The 23,677-nt window shown below is 48.8% G+C and overlaps 1 protein-coding gene across 1 annotated transcript in view; it reads right to left on the bottom strand.

The window, feature by feature from the left end:
• The window catches only part of LRRC75A (leucine rich repeat containing 75A), a 96,467-nt gene that overhangs the window by 59,569 nt on the left and 13,221 nt on the right, over positions 1-23,677 (bottom strand). The window contains exon 2 of the mRNA XM_009333441.1: positions 3,726-3,854. Coding sequence (XP_009331716.1) covers positions 3,726-3,854 — 129 coding nt within the window. The remainder of the gene's footprint in view (positions 1-3,725; positions 3,855-23,677) is intronic.

The raw sequence follows: 23,677 nt of genomic DNA, 5'->3' as shown, positions 1-23,677 counted from the left end.
AGGTCTGGGGGAAAGGCGGACTGGATGCTGGAAAATAACCCAGGTGACTAAGGCATGCAGGTTTTTGGGGACATAAAGAAAATCAGCGTCTCAGAAAATCACAGCCAAACACTGGGATGAAATTACTTTTCACCCAGCACCCTGAGCTGCCAAAACAAAGAGGGTTTAAAGCACAGCTGGTGGCACCTAAAGCCCAAGCAAGGCTAAGTCACAGACCAGGAGCTGCAGCACAGTCCTGCTATTGCTGGACTTGTCACCTGCGCAGCCCCTGCTTCCCTCCCCAAGGCAACACCCATCAATCTCCCAGGGATGCTCCAGGGCTTAGCAACTGTCTGTGAGCCCCTGAGGATCCCTGATGGAGCGCCTCGCTGCACGGCAGAATATGGTGATGTTTTCTTTGCTGTATTAATACAGCTGTCGCCGCTCTCATGCGAACACTTGCCACCTGCCAGCATTTGCCGCAGCAGCCTCGTAAGGGACCGCTGGCCCGGAGAAACCGTCCCTCGCTCCAGCACCAAAGCAACTGCATGGCGTGGTGCAAACCCCGAGCTGTGCAAAGGACGGGGGGAGGACCCAAGTGCATCCAACAAGCAGCATCTCATGCAGAAGAAGAGCCTCAGTGCTGCATGGGCTGGACTTATTGGGGTTTGCTATTGCATGTTTTACCACCACAGTTTGCTAGAAGCCCATGATTCAGTATTAGGAGTTTGCATCTCTATGCTTACACTGGCACTAACTTCTTCGCAGCATTTAGTGCCAAAAGAAACGTGCAGGGAGACATGCAAAAGCAGGTATTCGACAGTGTAGCAGTTCGCCGTTGCATCAGCGGCGTCGGGTTATTTTTACAAGGAGTGCAGAGCGCACACTTGGCCGCAGCTCACCATTAGTCTCCCAGGGCAAAACGTGGAGGAGAAACCAGTTTAGTCACGATGCTTTGGAAAAGGGTAACCTCAGCTGGGGAACGGGGCCTCTCTGCCTGGAAACACGCCCGTCAAAATAGGTTTCTCCAGTTTCCCATCTCATTGCCCCATGGGGGAGGAGAGAGGAGAGGATCTCATTCTCCATAAGAAAAGGGAAAGGGATATATTGGTATCCTTGCAGGGGTTTAGCTATGCGGCACAGGGATGTGTCTGTATCTTGAGCTCATGCTGTAGGACATGGGACATCCTCGGTCTAGAGAGAGAGATTTGGGTCCCTGATGTCCCCGAGCCATGTCTGCACGCTGCTGCACTCGCTCCACCCCTCCCAACACGGTTTATTGAGTGTAGAGAGTTTTATGAAGCACTCCCAGAGCCAGTTTCACACCGTAGTCCAGGCAAACACACCCCGAGCATCACTGCAGCTTTTCCTCAGCAAAATTAAAGAAATGTTTAAGTATTTCAAAAAACTAATTTCCTCATTTTTAAATAGCGGTGGAGGCTATTATTAAGTAAAACGTTCCCAAGAAACAGCAGTGAATGACTCTATCCCTTCATACACTCTTACAGGAAATTAAAGACCCATTATTAGCAGTAAGTACAGGAAAGCGATGCCTCCAGGTCCCAGCAAGGACCCCTGCCATATCACACCGGGCACATCATACCTATGGACTGTCCCTTCCCAAGAAGAGCTTAAAAATGCCACAGGCAAATCAAAAGGAGGCATGAGATGGGTAAGCACCTTGCAGTTCAGCAGCAGAGATGAGAACAGATGAGCTAGCTCTGAGCTTGCTGTCTCCAGGAGGGAAAAACGAACAAACCACCCCCCCCCAACAAAATCCAAGGATACAGAGTGCAACAAGTGTGCTCCTGGCAGAAATTCAGAGGCCTGATGAGCTCGCTGGGACCTGCTGGGAGATACACACACCGCGAAAAATATCTGGGGTTCACCGTGTGATCCCCAACGGGGACTGGGTCTTGCTCAGATGCCCCCCTTGAGACATGCCTGGGACATTGGTGGTGCTGCCTTCCAGGAGGGCTGCAGGAGGGGCTGCACCCCTCTGCATCACAGGGGATGGACCCACAAACATCAGGTATGCACCCTGCCTGGGGCATTTGCACCTCTCCTCCCCGCTCCAGGTTACGTCAGCGTATGAAGTCTTATGTGCAGTAATGAACCTGGATGATTGATGCCATGGCGCTGCTCCAGGCAGCTCTTTCCCAAGGACAAAAAGGCATGGGAAGGGTTTGGAGGATGGGGAAGGAGAGTGTTTGGAATAACACGGCCTGGGAGGTGGTTCCTGGTGGCCCTCAAACAGAACTCCATCACATCTGCAAGCGTGACCAGAGCCAAACACAGTTTATGGGGGTGTAAGGGCTTCCTTTTTGCTCAAAGTGAACTTTTTGGTAGCTTATTGGTTCCAGACAGCAAGTTCAGGGAAGCCACACAGCTCCCACACTCCCAGGGAAGCTGTTACAATGAAGATGTCCCATCAGGAAGCTCTGCAAACCCTCCTTCGGGCTTACCGGAAAACATCACTCAGCCTCTTCCTACAATTCACATAATTTGTTTTAAATGCAACCTTAATTCCTGACAAGCAATGTGCAGGGGAGAAGAAAAACACAACCATGATAGATGAGCCTTCAGCTCCCCCACCACACTCTGACCTGTACCAGGCAAGATGAAACACGGACAGAAATGTCTCTTTAGGAGGAAGCCCATTCCGGGGAGTTTCAAGAGGAGTCGAGGGAGCATCACCAACTACAGCCTGCACAGTGCTTTGCAGAGGAAAGGTATTTCCTCTGAAAGGTGCATATCTTAGATGCTTGCAAATGATTCATCTTTGGTGCACGACATGTCACCATGACTATAGTGCCAGGACACATCACACCGATTTAGCAGAGCTGTGCCGTCCTCCCAAAATTACAGGTAGGGAACTGCAGCACAGGGCGACTAAGAGCTCAAAAATCCCCAGAGATCTGATGCCACCTACATCTCCTATGATCACCATCTGGTAGCTTTTGGTCTTCTCTCTTACCCCTCTTCCTCCTCAACCAGCGTGTTTTGAGAGATCAGACATTTTATACCTTTCCAAGCCTACGCTGCTCTGCAAATCAGACACCAACAATATTGCTTATTTAAAAGAAAGCCCGGGGAAAGAAACCTTAATTAACCAAACAGCCAGCGGCCACCACGCAAAGTCACATTTACCATGGAAAGGAAGGGAAGGGAGTCAGCCTGGGATTTTCAAAAGCCCTATGCTGCTATAGCCGCCAGTGAGCAAACGGGGCTGAGAGTTTTAGAAGCCCACATCTGCCTGGTGCTGCGCTGACAGAGAAACCTGCTCATGTCCGAGCCTAAACAGCAGTCCATGGAGGCTGTGCTTTTTTTGGGAACCTGGCCTTGAAGGCACAGCCAAGGACTCTCTCGTCATTTGGTGTCATGATAAATATCGCACAAAGGTGAGGAACGGTCTGTTACCCTTGCGAGGCAGAAAGTGTTCCTGATGGGGTAAGGTCTTTAACACACACAAAAAAAAGTGGCAGAAAGCAGAAATCATTTGCAAAACAGAGTGCTAACAGCCAAAGTACTAACATTAGGTGAACGTCACTTGGCCAGCTGAAAAGCCCGATACTGTGCAACCAAACCACGATTTCTGAGCAGGTCCTCTCTGTCCAAAGACACACAAGCACAGCAGTAACCAGCAGACTTTTTCCCTGGAACTCAGAGGTGAGCTCCATTCTCCCAGCAGAACGGTTTCCCAAGACAGCACAGTTATGGAGGTGTAATGAGTCCATGGTACATACCGGTTTGGGGCAGTGGATGTATCTAGCAAGGCTGATGATCAAGTCATGAGTGATCGGATCCACCAGGTTTCGAAAGCTGGCGTATCGATAGAGGACATCATCCAGAGAGGTTGACTCCATTCCCAAATCCTGCAGAAAACAGGGTAAAGGAGCAATATAAGACGTGCTACAAAAGCCAGCGCTAGCATGGCTCTTAAAATTAGCCCACATTGGTGGTCCCCATGAAGAAGCCAAGAAGGAAACGATCACCACCACCACCCAACACAAGGAAGGAACACGTGAGTATGAAAGCTGCGCTGCTGTGCTTTATCTGCTCTGCAAAGAGGTGTTAGGGCCGCAGGGTGAACACCCTCATGCCTCTCACAAGCCATAAATCCACCGAGCGAACAGTATGCTTGCAACAAGGTAAAAATCAAAGATGACTCCAGTGAACGTGACAGCTTGATCAGCATGAAACTGGAATTGGAGAATAAATACAGCGTAGATGTGCTCTGGGTCTGCTGTGCATAGGGAGGAAGGAATGAGCCTAAAATTGCAGCAAGGAAATCAGGAGGATAAATTGGGGGGGGTTGGGAAGAGCGAAGTGCTGGACTAGATTGCCTGGGGAAGGGGTGGAGGCTCTGCCGTTGGAGACTGGACAAGGACGTGTCAAGAACAGTTCAGATCGAGCTGATCCTGCCCTAGGGATGGATCAGACCTCTTGAGGTCCCCTCCGAGACTATTTTCTAAGATTTTCAATCCTTAGACATAATAATTTGAGGAATTTTGGCAGAGAACTCATCATTATATTAAATATGTTAATGCACAGGGACAAGGAGGGGAAGGGTTATATATAGTGTACTCCCTTTACTTCAAATATTTTATCTCCACTATGTTTTGTTCCTCAGCAGCAGCCGATCAGGGGACAGGACAGCACTCCTCTCAGATGAACACATGTTGCAGAGAGGTCCACCAGCCACCCCATAGGATAACCCTGTGCCAGAGTGGGTCCATCAAGGAGATGTGCCTCACAGGTCACATCCAACACCTGAGCTCCAGGAGAGCTGGGCTCATTTTCCAGCCCCACCTTACTGGGGCTTGAGCTTGAGCAAGCCATTTCCCTTTTGCCTTTTATTTTTGACAGGAATAAGATGGTTTGTATTTCTCTTCAAAGGCCTGCTTTTGCTTTTAAAGAGTGAAGCCCAGAAGCAGCCTCCTCTACTCAGTATGGATGGGATTTAGCAAAATGAAGGCCCATAAGCCCTACTGCATTTCAGGAAACTCATCTCTCCTTTGGGTAATGCATCCACCTTCCCAAAGCGGAGACACCACCACACCTACCCCAAGGTATTTACTTTCCAGATGACCTCTACAAGACCCGGTGGGCAGGGACATATCCACACTGAGACCTGCCTGCCATCCTGCCACGCATTTTGGCAAGATAGAGCCCCTACACTGCCAAAACAACGTGGAAGCGGTTGTTTGTCAGCCAACACTGAATAGTGGAGATGTAACTTGGTAAGGAAGAACTGACCGCCAGCTTTGCATCAGTGCAAACACTTGTGTAGGAAGCCACAAGCTCTGGTCCTTCAAGCTCTCACTGGCAATGGGAGCTGGGTTTGTAAGCTGGTGGGCTGCTCCAGCTCTGAGCGTCTACTCCTGCTTCTTGAACCAAAACACAGCAGAAATGAGGAATCATTTCAACTATCCACTAAAAAACAGGCAATGATGAATTCCTCCTATCTATATCTCCACTAGCACTGAGGAAAATGACTTCTGACCGCCAAGAACAGGCATGCTGGAGACAGAGGCTTGTCCACAGCTGTGTCAAATGCCAAGTCCTCCTCCCACATAGCTGGTGGCATCTGGCACAAAGAATTTAATGAATTTCATGCAAACACACGTGTCTCTGGGGGTGAAAAGGCCTGCTGCCCACCAATGGCAGCACTCCCAGGGATTAATCATGGTGCCATCAAACCAAACTGGCCCAGTTCTACCAAGTATGTGAGGCTGAAAAGAGCTGAGCTGCAAAAACGAGATGGAAGTTTCAGGTGAAGAAGGAATGAGCAATGCAAGAAACATGCATAAAGGGGAAAGCATTTGGTGCTCTGGTCCTCTTCTTAGGGAAAACCAACCGGCTACAGGGATGAAATGTAGGAGGGGACCCCAAGGCCAGGGGGTACTGTCGTGTGGAGCTGAGGAAAGGGAAACGTAAAAGTTATTTATAAAGTGCCAGTAATAGGAAGGTGTTATTTGGCCACATGGGAGTCTCAGTCTGGCAAAGTGACTCAATATAAAAAAAAAAAATTAAAAAAAAAAAAAATAATTGAAAAGCGTCAGGCACACAGCACAGGGTTGGGACAATCTTATTCACCATCACCTTGCAAAAAGCAGTCCTTCCTGACTCTCTTTTTATTTATAGTTTCGACTAATAACTTGTTATTTATTGAACATTTTGCACTTCTGCAGAACATGTCATGTGAGGACATTAGAGCATCTCACAAATGCAAATGGCACTTATCACCCACAGCCACAAGTCCTTACATTTAGAAGTGATGCATTTAAAAGGAAGGCATGGCATAGAGGCATTATCTCCCTTACAGAGCTGAGCAGAGCAGCTCAGCAGGTGTGAGAAAGGAGTCCATCTCAAACCTGTGCTACAGCCAAAGCACTGCAGCTCCCAGCCCTCGCAGTATAAATGCAGTTTTTGCCCAAACAAGTAGAAGTGCAGTAGGGTTGGATATAGCTGCTGTTGTAGGAAATAAAAAAAATCAACACAGCAGTAAGAAAGCAGCTTTACATGGTCTTAAAAAAAAAAAAAGATAATCACAGACCTGAGTAACCTCCCTTTGTACATGTACACATGGATAAAGACCAGGCAGAGAAATAGAAATACAATTCAGGAGCTTCAACTATCAGAAATTCATGATTCCTGTCAGACCCAGGGCACAGATGGGGACAGAAACATGTGGCTGAGGGTGGGGACTGTCCCCTAAATCCTGGCATCACTTTGCAGTTCGATCAGCTTAGGTGTGCGTTAAAAACCCTGAGACAACTGTCCCCCGGCTGATGTCCCCAAGCCCAGGGTAGCAGTCTGTAGCTCACTATTGACAGCCACACATGCCATTTGTTAATAATTCACAAGAAAAAGTTCCCTTTCTCCTGCCCCTGGTGTTTTACTACCGCACATCCAAGCCAATAACACCTTGGCACCCTGCAATAAATTGGAGCCTGTCCTGAGCTCAGAGGTGCTCCGGCCCCAATGAACCATGTGGGAAAGCACATTGTTTGTACGTGCTGATGCTCTGTGACTTCAGACAGGCTGAAAATTATCATCTTCACTTAAAAAAAAAAGAAAAATCTATTCCATCTTAAGACACTGGCTGTAGCAGTCAGAGGGTGCAATTACAGCAAGTCTTCAGCATAGTGGTTTCCTTGTTATTTTTAGGGGCATCACCGCAGCACTGACTGAGTTAACACCAGCTTTCCTGACGCTTTGACTGCAAACACGCCATTTGGTAAAAAGAGCTGAGGCAGTTAAAAAACCACGTGTCTGGAGCTGTTCTCCCTTGCCGGGAGCACCAAAAAAGCCCCAAAACAATAAATCCAACCGGCCACGAAACCCAACCGGCCAATGCACCTACTGATTGCAAACATACCCAGTTTGAAAAATAAAGAGGCTGAACTGATTTATGATCTATCCCATGGCTTCTGCCAAGTTGGCACTTAAAAAAAAATGAATTCATCTCAGCATCGAGATCTAGAGCTAAGATGAGGGCGTGCGCTGTGCTCCCCAGGAGCAGCACTGTGGCGGCCAGGCCAGCCCACCAAGGCGGCTCCGGCACGGTTGGGTTTAATTAGGCTGGAAAAACTAATTCCTTTGTTCAACACCGTCTTTCTCCTCACGTATTTCAGCACCACATAGATCCACGGGCGGCTGCGCAGAACCGGATGGGTTCAGGAACTTGGGCTCCTTTGCAAGAGGAAAAAAAGGGAGAAATAGATATTGCGCAGAGAATGTAGGGCAGGAAGATCCTCAAAGTAAACTCCCACTCTTTCAGGGAGAGAAACACCTCTCCTAACAAGCAGTGCGGATGTTACCTCCCCAGTCTGGTAGAGTTCAACATTGGGATTAAGAAAACATCAAGTAAAAGCTGGATTTGGCCCACGGTCACATGGCATCACTGGCAAACACCACGCACTACCGAAGGAGCTGGTTTTGGGGCCTGGTAGAAGTAATCCTGCACACGCAGCTCTCGACAGCTGGGATCTTTGAGGATCAAACCAGGCTTAGCATCTTCCCACTTCCCTTTAAGCATCTCAGAAGTCTGATAATTTTCTCTTAAGCTAAAATTAAAATGTAGAACCAATAAATCGGAGAATTTCTCCTCCTCTCTCCTGAGAGAGCTTACATTTTTCACACGAAGTATTCCTTCCTCCCTCCTGGTACGCATTTTTTAATGCACAGATGTCTTTCTCAGCTGCTCCCTAAATCTCTCTGCCACACCAGCATTGTCTTTTTTCCACCACATGTAATATTTTAAAGCCACTCAAAGCTGAAACTTGTTCAAGGCCAAGTGATGAGCTCATCTGCAATTTAATAACTTAACACCAGTTCATGCTGTCAGCAGCAAATCACGAATGGCTAGCTTTGGAGAAAACGCCCAGCATCTGGCTCGAGTCACTTGGGGTTTTTTCAGCACGTTCCCTTTTCCCAGGGGATCTTTACCTGGATAGTAAGTGCAACTTTCAATAGGTAGGGTATAAGGGTTTAAAATGATGTTACTTATGAGACAGGCTGGACCATGACTTTCTTGGTGTTGGCTAGAGGGGTGTTTTTCTAGTGTGCACCCAAAACCCCGCGCTGTGCTGAGATGGTTTGGGAAGGTTTACGCATGTGCGGCAGGAGAAGGGGAACATCTCTGCATCCCTGAGCCACCTCGAGTCCTGACATCCCCATGGGTACTGGCAGGAGGAGGCCAAGAGGACACTTCAGAGCAGCACATTCAACAGCACATCTACCCCCATGAGGCAGCTGGCGCTAATGCCCAGCTCGAGCAGGATTTGGGATTAACCACACAAAACAAGCAGAGAAAGTCAGGAACGCGGAAGTGACTGAAAGCAACCCAAAGGCTGCTTTTGAGTGGATCAAAAAGCACCGGGGAAGAAGCTGCCAACCCTGACGTCAGGCAGCTCCCTGCAACTCGAGCTGCTGCCCCTGAGTCTGTCTTGCCAAACCGTGCCTACTGCTGAGCACATCAGCTAAACTCTTGCTTTGCCAGGCAAGACTAAGGAGTAGGGAGCGGAGACCACTTTGGGGCTGAACAGAAAAGCAGGAGTCTTGCTCAACTCATTTTGCTGCGCATCCTCTCTGCCGTCAGCCATGACCTTCCTGCAATTTATCTGATTTGTTTCCAGCTTTAGGAGGCTGAGAGAAAGCCAAACCACTCGTCAGTCCTTGGGGATGGCTTACCCACCGGAAGGAAAGCTTCCTGCCACCAACTAGTTGCATTCAGCCTCCACAGGAAGAGTCTTCTGCAAATGTAGCAATGCAAAGCTTAGATTTAAAAAAAAAAAAAGAAAAAAACCAACAAAAAACCAAACACAAAAAAAAACTGTGACAGAATTAGAAATTTAAACCAAAGCAGTCCGGCAGAAAAATGTAATGCCTCCCTCCACGGCAGCCAGCAATGGAAACTTCCCAGTCACAGCCATGAAAGGCATAAGAGAACCCAATTATTTTGGAAGAACACCAAGCCAGGTGAGAGCCCAGGCACGGTCAGTCCTGCTGCCCCGCAGAGCTGATGCTGTGCTAGATGTTCTCTTCAACCTGTGTCCCTTTTTCAAGCAAAAACCACAGAAACAGCCCTTCCACCCAAAAACCAGCCCAAACTAAGAGCTCACCATTGACTTCCCCAGGCCAACACTACCCAAGAAATGCCATTTTGCCAGTGAAAAAGGAAAAATGAATGCAAGGCATTTGGGAGCTGTATCCCCAGCTTTTTCTTTCCCTAGTGCCGGGTAAAACAACTTGTTATTCCCCTTCTGCTGCCTGTCAAAAAATGCAGCACGACAACAGCTAACAGTTGAGCAACCAGCTTTTGAAGCTCCAAGTTGTGTTTCCATGAGACACGGCATCGTGTAATACTCCCCTAAGCCACAAGGAGCCATAAACAATGGAAGTCAAGCCCATTTCCGCTTATTAAACTATTTATCACTGCAAATTGAATTGCAAATAGAGGAAAATTCAGCAGGTCCACATGAAAAGTCATACAAGAAAGCAGATTATGCTGTTGCTGCTTTCATTAACACGGAGTGAATGCAGTTACCGGCTGCCGTATGAGGTTACTGTGTAAAATATCACCCCGAGCTTCTGCAATCACGACTGCTCATAAATATCCTGATAGCCGCTATTTGGCCAGCACCTCTTCCAAAACTATTTCTTATCTCCACTAATAGCCAGGGCAGCATAATGAATTTCCAAGCGGAGAGGTTGATATTATAAACAAGGGTTGGGCATGAAGGAAGAGAAGGATTAATATCGTGTGAAATCAATCATCTGCAGGAACTTATCTGGGAAAAATGATTTCATGAGGTGAGCATTAGCAATGCGGTGAGTAAGGTCAGCTCAGAGTGACAGGCATGTGAGATGTGACTCAACAGCAAGCACAGTGTGGGTTGCTCAAAGGCTACGGGGTTGGTTTTCTTGATGGAGGACATATTTAGCTGCTCAAGCCCCGTGCCTTGTGAAGTACCCCCTTGAAAACGAGCAAACAAAATATTTCTTGCCTTTGATCTTTAGGATGTTTGACTCCATCACAAATCCTCCAATGTCTGGTTGACTTATGAGGTTAGTAAGCCATGGTAAAACTTGGTATTTATGGATTTGCCAGCTGCAAATAGCCACGGCTGGCCACAGCGCCTAGGATCAGCCTCCACCTGTTTTGCACATGATGAGCCCTCCGGCATTTGCTTCACAGCTAATAAGTTTGGTGCTGCCTTACTTTCCTATGAGATAAGGCCAAGCAATGTGGAAGTGCATTGCTGGAAAGATTATCTGCCTGGTGCATTTATTGCAGCCCAACAGCTCCGGTCATTCGCAAACACCCCCTATAAACCATGCGTTTATACATTGCAATAAGGTGTTTTAGACATGCTATAAACAGCTTAATTCTTAACTGGGTATCCTAAGGAAACCAGGCTGAAATAGTCACGCTATCTATCCATCTCCTTCTCCTCTTCCCCAAGCAGCTTTTAACACAGGAACCCATTTCACAGGTTGAGAGAGGAGTAAAGCATCTGAAAGGTAATGACGTTCCAACAGGTTTTGGGAAAAAACAGACCTCAGCAATGCAAAGATGCCCAAGTTTGCACCTTCAAAGAGGGCAGGGAACATTTAGCAGCCACGTGTGGGCTCGGCTGTGACCACGCAGCCAGTGGTGGGACCAGTACATCTGGATGGGGCATCGCAGAAGGCACCCTGGGAACCTCCAAACAAACCAGCAATTGCTACTGCAAATTTCTATGTCTAATCCACCAGAATGATGCAAAAATGGAGTTTAAATACGTGGGATATTTTCTGTTTAACAGAGTTAATATTGGTTTGGAACCAGCAATTGCTCATTCAAGCCTCAAGTGAGTGTACAGTTAGACAAGAGAGTCAATGTTTCAGTGAAGAAGTAAACATTTCCCTGGCAGATTGACTCAAATAATAAATGGTGGCAGCTTGAACCCCCTCCAGGAGGCTGGAATTATAGAAGCTTGGAGAGACGGATTAATGGACAGAGATATGATGCCGTCATCCAGATAATAAACAACTGCGAATAAGAGATTTGCAGAAGAATGCGCTGTGTTTATTTTAAACTGAGAGGCAAATGCAATTACCCCAACTGGAGTGTGGCCAGACCACAGCTAACAGACTTCTTCAGGAAAGTGCCTGTGGATATTTAATGAGAATAGATAGCTTCAGCTACCCACCCCATCTTGATTTACAGTGGGATCCCAGTATAGAAAAAGCTTGGAAACACTATTTGGGGAAGGTGACTCCAGGCCTTCCTTTGAACAATTAAAAAAATTTAGATCCATCACTGCCTTTAACACAAGAGTTCATCTTAAGCTCACAAAATATTATTCACTCATCCCTTCTAAACCAGCGGGAGCTGCCTGCATCCCGGTTTCCCATGCAACCCGGTGCATCAATCTGGGGCTCCAGCCCCAAGCCAGGATCCTGCTGGCCACACAGAGCCTGCACCAGATGGCTTTCTGGTGGGACTTGTCGCTCCTTCCTCCTGCTCCCCAGATGGATGGGTGACAGCAGCAACCTCCCAGCAACGCACCCTAGCCAGTCTCAGCCCTAAGGTGCAAGAGCCTCTTTTGCTCTGCACCAAAATGCTTCCAAGGAGAGCGATCCCCCAAGGTCTTCCTCCTGCAAAGGGAAGACGGGGGCAGAAAAAGCCACAGGTCTAAGGGCAAGATGTGGAGGAGGCTGTGAGCAAACACACCGGTCTCTCCAGTTTGCCGACAGCTGAGTACAAACACCGAAGGGCCACTCTCATGGCCTCCTCACCTCCTGCTAGCCAACTCCACCCAGAGCCCACCACATTACATGGCTAAAATTCAAAGAAAAAGGTTAATGCATCAACCCTGCAAGACACCCACCCTATTAACTCTGCTCTTGCTGCTGGAACTCCCATTAACAACTCCGCAGTGAAGCATTGAAAGGAAGTACGACAAATTTAATCAAGCATCTGTGATTTCCATCCTCATGTGTCTGCTAAAAGAGCTTGCTGGAGCAACCCAGATGCTGACTGGAGTGTCCAAACCACAGGTCAGAAGGAGAACTTCAATTTATCATTCCTTCTGCTCTGTGACTAGTACCTTTCACTATTAAAGGCAGTAGGGGTTGCACAGGCACTCCTGCCCCAGCACGGGTCAGTGGCTGATCCCCAGGATGAAGGCTACTCACCAGCCCCAGCCTTGACCACGCTGTGCCGCCGGCTGCCAGCTCCTAACTGCGCCTCTTCTCCCTGCCACCCCACATGCAAAAAAATACTTATTTTCCCTTGCGGAAGTCTCTGAGATCTGTCAGAAAACAGACTTACAGGACAGGATGCATCTCGTCTCCCATCAGGTAAGGATCCAGACTTGTCACCTAAGCTCAGTCTACTGTCAATTCATATGAAGATGGTGATTCATCCTATTCTAAGGCAGCTGGGCTGAGTCAGTCTCTGGATGTAGCTGTCCCTATCAGTTATCCACCAAGAAAAGCCCCTCTAATTAGCTTACCCTAGACATTTAATGTTTAGGCAACTGGAGCAGGAAAATCCTACTCGTACTGTTCCCACCTTTGTTTTCCAGCACAGCAAGCGCAGAGCTCTGCATGGCTTTCATACCCACTATTCCAGCCAAAGAACAGTCCCATCTGTTTTGCAGCTGATCACTCATCAATACTAGCTACATTTTTAAGTTTTGCTTTAGGCCTCCACTAAAGGCCTAAAGGTAACCGGGAGCTCAAACAACTCTTGTCTTTGGAAGGTGACAGTAGGTGCCTTATGGGCACTGAAGACTTTTATTTGTGCATGCAGATATTGTACCATGTTGCGTTCACATGCACTAAATACACACACACGTCTTTACAGTAAGTATTTACGGGAACTAAAAAAAAAGGCAGAACTGAGATCCTTGCAGGAAAGGGGAAGAGATTTCCAAATAGAAGATGACACTGTCAGATGGGGAGGAATCACTCACCTTCATAATTTCCACTGCCTGTCAGAGACTGCCCTGGTGTCTGGGCATACAGTAGGTGAACGATTCCCAATACAAGAGCAGCATTTGCAATCTCACACCTTTCCCTGTTTGAAATTACAGACGAGTCTCCCTGCATACGCTACAATTGATGAGAGTTCTCGGAGCAACAGCGAGTCTACAAGCACTTCGTGCAATCTGTTCCTTATACCCCACCTGCACATGCTGCATTTCATTAACAGTAATGAGCCAAACACCCTTGCTTTACACATCCCTGCAAATATCTCTGCTAAGGGATACACTAAGAAAAGAGTCCAAAAATCTTGACTCAGATGGCCCAACCTTAATAATGAATCAAACAGGTAACAAGGCTTGAGCGACTGTGCTGTCTGTCCATCCTTCCACCTCTCTGTCCTTCCCCAAGTAACCCTGTGTCAGCCAGTCTCATTAAACTATGGGAAGGGGGCAAAAGTCTCAAAGGTAATTAAGGTCCTGTAAGTTTTTGGGGAATCAGTGTCAGGGGAAGGAAGAGACCCCAGTAAGGGAAGGACCAGGACTTGGCTGCGGTGCACCCCACATGGCAGCAGATGGATGGACAGGAGGATGGATGGTCCGCAGCTGGGCCAGATGGTCCACAGCTGCCATCAGGGTTGTCCAGCTGGGACCTCAAGGAGAGAGGACACTGGGAGCAGCTGGGTTTTCCCTAAGGTTTGGCTGATGTGATGGACAACCAAGATAAGCCTGCAGGAAAGCCAGCCTCACCTGGCCCTGCACTGGGGACCACCCTCTTCTCTAAACAGAAAAGATGAGAGAATGGGAGTCCTCACCTCTCGCTCTTCCCTGCTCTAATCCAAGTTGCCCTCGCTTCACAGATTAACACAACACAGCATGAGCTGCCCGGCTCTGGCATTAATTCTGTCGAACCAGCCTCTGGTTAGTGGGAAAGCAGGATTTATTGCCTTGGCCCACTTGAGCCCCATCTCCTGTTTCCAGCAGATGCCACCATTAGAGATTTCAGGAGGAGGTCAGCACGGGTCTCCCTCTGATGTACAACAATGCAATCCTGCCCAACGGGTGAAAAGCCCTGTCTGAGCACAGCATAATCAGCTGCTCCCAGGAGAAGGCAATCCCAATACAGCCAAGTACAGAAGAAATTGCAAATCACCATTGAAAAGTTACATTTGCTTTTCTACCCATTCAAAATGCTGCTTTCTGAAAATCTCCCTTCCTCTCCTCAGCCAGGAGAGCTGTTGCAATCCAATGACGGAAAAAGAAACTTGATAATTTTGGGGGATCAATCAGGTCCATGTTAGCAGTGCTGCCAAAAATGCTGAGACGGGGATTACCCTCACCTGTCTGATAGGAGGTTTTTGTTTTGATGTACAGCTCTGCCAAGCAGCGAGCTCGCAGGCAGCCATGTGAGCTGCCGGGAAACACTCCCACATCATCCCCAAGTACTGAAGTTCCCAGGCACATCATGCTGAACCTGCGGCATCAATAATGGTGTTACCGTATCACCGGGAAGCCTCCCAGACCCCCCAGCGCCCAAAAGAAATCAATCCGTCACTGCACATACAATAAGAGCTTGCAATCCAATAACTGCTATCTAAAACCTGGTTTCACTTCCAAGCCCTGGGTTGATTATTATTGCATTAGCTATGGAGGGATGTATTGTTACCGCTCAATGAATGCTAAGCTCTACTTCAAAGGGACTGAATTTCGGCGGTGGAAGACTATACAAATGCTTTGACAATTGCTTTGGGATCCTTCAAAGCAGATAGGTGCTAGAATAAAACCTAAGATCTTATTGATACGGGCGCTAGTAAAAATAGGCGTCAATGATTCCTCAACACAGCTCTTTTCCAGAGTAGGTTATTCAAGGGAAGTAATTTAAGACATCTTTGAGAGAGAAATATTCAATTAACTCTTTAAACTGGCTGCTGTGGAATGATGTGAACGTTACAAAAAGATCATTTAAGTGAACAAATTGCAGCTGACTCCAATAAAAACATGTCAAGCCTTTTTTTGTGCCATTTATACCACTGAAGAAGGCTGGGTGAGAGGAGAGCAGGGACAGAAATGGGTTTGGATAGACAGTGGCAAGGGAAGAGCCAGGCACTGCAACGTGCACCACTGGCACTACCCAAAGAACACCAAATACGTCTCCAATGTGCTGCCGCGCTCTTGGGCTGCCATCGGTACCCCCGGAAAGCAAACACACAGCTGAATCAGAAGGCAAAATGTTTTGCCGTAGCCAAAACCATGCCCCGGTAGGCAAGGCAATGGGTATGCTCCTCTCCCATCTTAGCCCGAGCACCCTGTCTTCTACATAGGCACCCATGGGTGCATCCTGCAGGAAGAGAAATGGGAGCATGTGCACGTCCTGCAACGTGCACAGCGCTGCTGCCCCTCCCCAAGCACCCCATGTTGGTCCTGCTGCTGCCCCGAGGCGTCACTCCCTACCTCATTCCTCCCAAAAATAGAGTTCCGTCTTCTTCTCTTCCCCCCACCCAAACGTGCACCAAATGAACTGCACTGGCGACTCCACGTTGCCCAGACCTAAGCGTCAACCACCTGAATGCGGCGGAAGGGGCAATCTTGATTCCCTGATCCACAACAGGTCTTCTCATCTCAGTCTTGGTTTGCAGGCACATGGACATCTGAAGTCCGGGTATATAATTGGTTTTCTACCAGCAAGTAGAGTGGAGTTACTCTTTACAGCTACCTTGCTGCACTTAACCCAAGAGTCTGGCTACGTATCGCTGCAAGAAGACGCATATTAGAGATTTTGCACTGTAAAACCTTAGAGGGAACAAGATACAGGTAGATTTTAGCTCAAAGCAAGGGATGAGAAAATAGGGTTGAACTCGACATTGAAATAAAACCTCCCAGCCCCTTTCTGCACTAAGACTTATCCTGAGTTAACAACAGCCTATTCCACACCAAGGATGAAGCCTCTTTCTACGCTTGGTACCTTCTCAACAGTTAAAAGAGGCTTCCAGCAAAGGAGCAAAACAAACAAATCCCACAGCACCAAACTAATTTTCTTACTTAAGACAGAGCAACGGGAATGGAATAAAAATAAAGGTTTCCACAGCTTCTAACAGCTTGCCAAGGCGGCTAGCATTGCACAAGTAATTAATACGGACAACATGAATTTCAATTCTTTCATTTGCAAATCCAGCATCACAGTTAATCTCAAGCATGGACAAAGTCCGTTAATAAAGCAGATTCATGTAATGGGATTCAAAGTAATGCCAAATCAATACATAACACACTTGTATGCTAGAATAATCTGTGCTTTGCGTAATAATCACGATAACTATAATGCTGTGTATTTATATGGAGGCATATTCAAGACCAGCCCAGGCCACCTAACGAGCTCGGCAGGGTCTGTTTCTCCTGCAGTGGGACGCAGCCGGCACTGGGAAGGAACAGCCGCCAAAGAACTACCCAGCAAGAAAACCAGACAAACATGTGCATGAAGCGGTTGCAGCAGGGAGAAGAAATCAGGGAGGATGCTATTTAACACAGAGGGTTGGCACTCCTAACCTCACCTGAAAAAAGGGAAAAGGATATATTATGTGCCATCATGTCCTTGGATTATGATAAAAAAAGGCTTCCATTGCTGAACAGAGAGGTACACCCATGGTTACCATCCAACCACTTTTTGGTTCCCAAAAGCCACGCGAGGGGCAGGGGTTGTCTGAGCAGCGCAGGGAAGGAACAAACTCCTCAGCAATCCCATTTCATGAATTAGGCTTGGAGCTTGCGGCTCGTTTCTCTCCAGACACCGACAGCAGGAGGTTCAGAAGCAGTTTCATTATACACCCACCACACGCGCTCTTGCACAAAGATACCCACCGTGCCGAGCTCCCTCCATATTTTGAAAAGCCTGGTCCCCAGCCCTGGGGCAGTGTGAGCTTATTTAATTACTCCTGATAACCACGCTGCTTAGTTGCTCCAGGGTGAAATCAGGGAGGGAAGGTGTGCTGGTTTTGGCTGGGATAGAGTTAATTTTCTTCATAGTAGCTAGTATGGGGCTGTGTTTTGGATTTGTGCTGGAAACAGTGTTGATAACACAGGGATGTTTTCCTTACTGCTGAGCAGTGCTAACACAGAGTCAAGGCCTTTTCTGCTCCTCACCCCACCCCACCAGCGAGCAGGCTGGGGGGGCACAAGAAGCTGGGAGGGGACACAGCCGGGACAGCTGACCCCAACTGACCCCAGGGATGTCCCACACCATATGGCGTCATGCTCAGCATATAAACCTGGGGAAGAAGAAGGAAGGGGGGGACGTTCGGAGCGATGGTGTTTGTCTTCCCAAGTCACCGTTACGCGTGATGGAGCCCTGCTGTCCTGGAGATGGCTGAACACCTGCCTGCCCATGGGAAGCAGTGAATGAATTCCTTGTTTTGCTTTGCTTGTGCACGCGGCTTTTGCTTTCCCTATTAAACTGTCTTTATCTCAACCCACAAGTTTTCTCACTTCTACTGTTCCGATTCTCTCCCCCATCCCACCAGGGGGGAGCGAGCAAGCGGCTCTGTGGTGCTTAGTTGCTGGCTGGGGTTAAACCACAACAGAAGGGAAAGTATTTCTCACACCCCTGAGCTGCCACAAGGCACTGCGTTAGCCTCTCCTGTGCAGCCCTACCGAACAGCCGTCGAGTGCCTCATGCTCAGCAGCTTTTCAAGGTGTGAGGTGAGGTGATTTCCCTTAAAATCCCTCCTCAAGCCCCCCTGTTCTTGCTCTGGGCGTCTGGCAGAGCCCTCCTCTCCAGGAGGTGCCTGCCCCTGGAGCTCATCAGCCGCTGGTGGGACCTTTCCTCTGTCCTCCACTGCAGGCTCAGATGCATTTACCGTGACACACTGATGCCAGCTCGTCTCCTCTTTCACTTAACCACTGCCTTTCTCGTCATCTTTGATGCCTCAAAGCCCCTGTGGGTTATGCAGAGTGTCTTCCCCCGAACAAACCAGAGAAACTGAGTCCGAGCAAGTTAAACCCACGTCCCCAGACTCACACACTGCTGCCTTCTGCCTTGAACGTCCACATTTGCAAACACCTTTAGTTGGGAGGCCACGGTTCTGCTTTCCTCCTTCTCCTTTGGGATATCTTATCTCATGCTTGCCAAGTTAGAAAACAACTTAAATACCTGATTAACTACAAGCACATGTTTAAGTCCCACTGAAGCCAAAGGGCTTTGATTAGCAGAGCACTTAATACAGGTTTTTGCTAAGCAAAACTTCTCTGCCACTGCCCTCTCCACCGCGGTCCTTTCACCACAGCACAGGGTACGACTCGAGAAGCGATGGCCAGGACATACCACGAACATCAACTCACCAGAGCGAAATACAGCTTAAGTGATCAGTGGAAGAGCATTTTGCACAAAATCAGGCAATGAGATCCCAGGAGATGCAGGCAATTCGCAGGCTGGGCTGGTCTGAGAAGCGCTCTGCCCTGTGAGAGCCAGCACACTAACTCACCAGCAAACATTTCCAGTAAGTGCTATTAAGATCCTCCTCTTCATTTCACCACACATCACTGCAGAAGGGCTTGGGGGTGGCGGCTGCGAGGGATGCGACTGATTAACGCACATGTAGCCAGAGACCCCTGCACTTGGCCAAGAAGAGAAATTCATCCAGGTTGCATTATTTTCTGTGTCTGTTGAGCACCACTAAACAGCCTCTCTGCTGTGCTCCATGCCTCTTGCCCTGTTTGCAGGCTCTGGGTCCTCTACAAGGGGGAAAAGGTGCTCTCTGCACCCCCAAATCCACAGCAGCACCCCCAAGCCATCCCCTCCTGCCCGCCCAGGAGCTGTCTCCTGCTCAGACAGGCAGCAGTACATCTTGTTCAGCAAGAAGAGGTGTCAAAGTCCCCCCACCCCTATTAAAAATGAGACTATTTCTGCTTTGTTTGACAGTCAGGGCCATTAAGCTGCTCTTGTTGATATTTCATTTCCCAGCGAAGATGCCGGCAGCGTGCGCCAAATGAACTCGGGACGACCTAGACAGAAAACATACCTTTGCCCAGGAAGCTTCTGTGAAGGAAATTCAGCACGTGATGGATTTGTGGCGGTGCAATGCCTGGCAGATGATAGCACGCTATTAGCCGACACTTGTGCGTGATAACCACACCTTAAGCTCACTTTGCAGGACACAGCTTCATGGAGAACCTGCTGGTTCCACTGCTGAGTCACGCCAGAGCTCGTGCACTTCTAGCTGATGCAATGCAGATTTCAGTATGGGCTTTTGCTTCTCGTCTCTCCCAACCTGACTAGGAGTTTCCTTCCACCAGTGGCTTCTACTCAACCTCCACTGTTGGGGTCTGAGACGAGGTCCAAAAGGACCACCAGTCAGTCCCGGTAACAAGGCAGGAGGCAGCTCTAGAAGAAGCTTACACTGGAGATCGCGATTCTTGTGTCAGCTTCTATTCTGTGTTTTCACACCCATGGGAGCATGGCTGAGCTCCAGGTGCTGGCACTCAGGATAAAAGCCTTGCAGGACTTGCACAGTTGGTTCTCACAAGTTTAGCGTGGTCAGAGAGGCCAAGATGCAAGAAGAAAGTGGTGCTGGCAGTGAGCTGTGGCTCACGGTGCTCCACTGAGTGAGGTCCACAGCACCCTGCACGGTGCCATGCCTGCTCCTCCTCCACCTGGGGCCGATATGCATCTCCCGAACACCCAGCTCCACATAAACGGGTTCCCTCATTAGGAAAGTAGAGCCTTGCACCAGCAAAGAGTCACTGTTTGCACAGAACAGGCACCGCTGACTCAACCATTAGACATCCATCCAGCCTGGAACAGCCAAAGCAGGAGTTTCCACTGAGGGATAGAGGTGCCCCACAGGCTCCAGCAGTTCCCCTCTTGGAGAGCGAGGGTGAGGGACGAAAGGGTGAAAGCACAGCAGGTGCTTTACTCTGTGATTTTTGGCACTGGTTTTCTTTCGGATAGAAGAACCTGCACTTCCAGCGAAGATGCTGACATAAACCTCCACAGGATAGTTCTGGGATGAAGGCTTGTAGCATCCAACGTGTCAGCTGGCCAGGGCAACCCTCAGGTCCTTCATGTTAACACTCTGCAGTCTTCATCCACAGAAAAAGCAAAACAGTTTTTCTGTTAACGCGTTGCCTACCCAGCTTCCCCCCCTACCTTGTCCCAATCTGGTAAAGCCTCCAAAACCACACTACACTGGACTCCAGCGTTGAGGTCTCCTTGAAGTGGATGGGCACTCAGCAGAAGTGTTATTTCAAGCACATCTTTCTGGGCTTTCTCTTAGAAAATGAGCCCTAGATAAACCCTTCAGCTGCATCTCCTGAAGTAGAGCAGCCATCCCAGCTCCAAACGGCTGACTAGTTGCCCAAGACCTGTAGCCTGCACCGCTGGCACCAAGGCACAGGTCACCGATGTGCCAGCTCTTGTCACCTCTAGCCTCGCAAGGTCCAGGCTGTCAGCTGCACACTGGCATCTTCAGGCACAACGCTGGAGAAACCACATCCTCCACCATGGTGATCCAGCACAATCATGGGCTCATCTCTCCCTCAACACACGGCTGGCAAGTCAGATCAGCCCCTCCGTCCTATCCCTAATGGCTTTAGGTCGTTATCAGTATGTGCTGTTGGGTCTTCCTTCATTTACCCTACTGCAGATCCTTCCCTCTTCAGTAATTCCCAGCATCCTTTTGAATTTCATGCCCCAAACCTGGCTGTTGACCCCAACACTGCCGCTGACTCCAGCGGGGTCCAACACACACCAGCTTCCAGGGCAGGTGTCCCCACGGCTCACACTGGCTCCTTGGAGTGAACAAGCAAAACCCAATTTCTGGAGCAGTTTTTGTGCCTGGGAAACTTGCCTATGAGTTCTGCTCAAGCATTCTGCAGGGACAGCCAAAACCTCCCCTTACACAGACCTTGGAGGAACATCAGCAAAGCACCCAGCAAGGAAAGCCTCTGTCTCCATGCCCTGGGCTATTTCCCTATTTCCTTACAACGTTACACCACCCCAGGAAGCGTTCCCAGCCAGAAGCAGAGGCCTGAAATGCCGGCGGTAACAGAGTACCCTGCTAATCCCTCGTCCTTCTCCACGGGTGGTTGAGCCTTCCTGGGAAAACTAAACTAGACCCCATGAAATGCTATAGCCAAAGAGTATTTCCACAGGTGCTAGAACAAAGTCTTTGGCTTGAACCTCCCACCACAGCTCTGGCATTACAAGCCAGGAACATTTATTTTCCAACTTCAAAACAGCCAACACTAATATTTTTGACCACCGGTTTCTCCTGAGGTTAACAGCAGAGAAAGAAGAACCCTAGAAGCCTTCAGGACGCAGGACCAACTTCTTAATATCGTCTTCCAGATACAACCACAGGGCTGAATAATCACTGAAACCTGATGCAAGACGATGAGCTGAGCAAGAGCAAAGCCAAGATGAGCTCATTGTACAGCCCCATCCGCCAGCGAGCCGAGCTTTCCCGTCCCTGATCCAGTCCCACCGAGACATCCACAACCCTGGGCTGAAATTCCTCAACTGGCCATGAAGCAGCTGATTTCAATATCAAGACAGCACTGAGACGTGACTAATACAGTCACTGGGCTGGTTTCCAAGTGTAGAAGCAACTAGCCCGTGGTGAACCAGACACCTACAGCCTCACACACAAGAGATGTGGGTAAACGACGGCGTTCACAATGGGCTGGGGTGGCATTTAACACAGAATAACACCAAACGAGTCTTGGGACCTTCTTCCCCCCTAAGAAATGCCAGGGAATCATGCTTGAAGGAAAGACTCCTTCTGCAAGACATTAAACAAGAAGAAAAAACCTTGTTTCTCTCTGAAGATGCCACAGGCCGATCCAAAATCACCACTGACAAGTAGAAAAGGTTGGAAAAACCTGCTTCTGAAGGCTAGCAGGCTGACGAGCAGACTCAATTTGTGTTATCGCTTTCCTTTTTTTCCCCTTATCTTTCCCAACATGCATGTTCAGAAAGAGATAAAGAGCAGCTGACCCGAGCCCTCCTCATGGCTCTGCCACCTCCGGACACTGCCGTCCCTGTTCCTGGGACTTTCCCAGCTCCAGAGGATGCCCCCCTTCCCCTTTACCAGGAAGATGCTCAGCCTTTCTGCCCCTCCATTCCCTCTGCAAAGCGAATAGGACAGATGCTTTCCCCTATTACATGGGTTTTGAAGGGGTGATGAAGGCAAAGACTGCGAGGTGCCCAGCTGCTGCGAGGGGAGCCATGGGACCCCGTCTGCCCACTTCCCAGGGGCGATACACCTTTGCTCTTCACCCATTAGCACTCAGCCCTTGCAAACCCTTTTGGCCATGCTGATCTCACCTAGAAACCAGCCCCTTTTGGTTTGCCAAGGGCTTTCTCCGCTCAGGGCTGAGCACAGCCCACCGGCATCGGGCAGCAAAGCCACATCTCTCCCCATGCGCCACAGTCCTGCTGCAACCTGCTGCTGCTGCTGCTTGCTCCCTCCATATCGCCGCCTCTGCTCCACATTTAGCTGCTGTAACGGTAAAAGCTGGGTTAGGCCAAAAAAGCATGCTTCCACATGTGCATTGCACAAACACACACAGCAGAAGCTCGTAACACTCAGGTCCTGCTCCAGAACCCAACCACAAACCCAACTTCTCTTTCTCCCAACTCTTTCTTTCGCTTTGTGCAACTCCCTCTGGGGAGAGTTTCATTCCGTTTAATTAGCAGCAAAGCCTGGAGCATCTGAGCTGCAAATCAGCCCTGCAGCCTCCCGCCAGCTCGTGGACGGGTCAGTCAGAGATGAAGTATCCCGAGATGGAGCTTGGTCAGCACTGGGTCCCACCAGGACTTTGCACGTGGTGCTCAGCAGCAAGATGTCATTCTCATCCTTCTGCAATCAATGGAGGCAGCACTGTGAAATGACCTAAACCTGCAGGAATGGCGCTTTATCCCTGCCTTTGGCATTATTTCAGCCTTCCATATTTTTGCTCCAGCACTGCCTCCTCCAAAGGGAAGCCACATAAGCAAACACGAGTCCTTCTAGAAAATACAGTGGCTTTACATGATGCAGCAACACTAAAAGACAATTTTTAAAAAATGGCTTGCAGGAGAGGAGTTTAGCTTATTTATTTTCTTTGTGTTGGTGGAGAATAACAGCTGATGGGCAAGAGATGAAAGCACTCCAAGCAGAGACTTCTTACCATGTTTCAGGGAGTTAATCTCATCAGAGAACTGCTTTACATCTGTCTGAACAGGGATG

Source organism: Pygoscelis adeliae, unplaced genomic scaffold (assembly GCF_000699105.1).
Source record: "Pygoscelis adeliae isolate BGI_AS28 unplaced genomic scaffold, ASM69910v1 Scaffold331, whole genome shotgun sequence".
Lineage (NCBI taxonomy): Eukaryota > Metazoa > Chordata > Aves > Sphenisciformes > Spheniscidae > Pygoscelis > Pygoscelis adeliae.
This window is presented reverse-complemented; position numbering and strand designations above follow the sequence as displayed.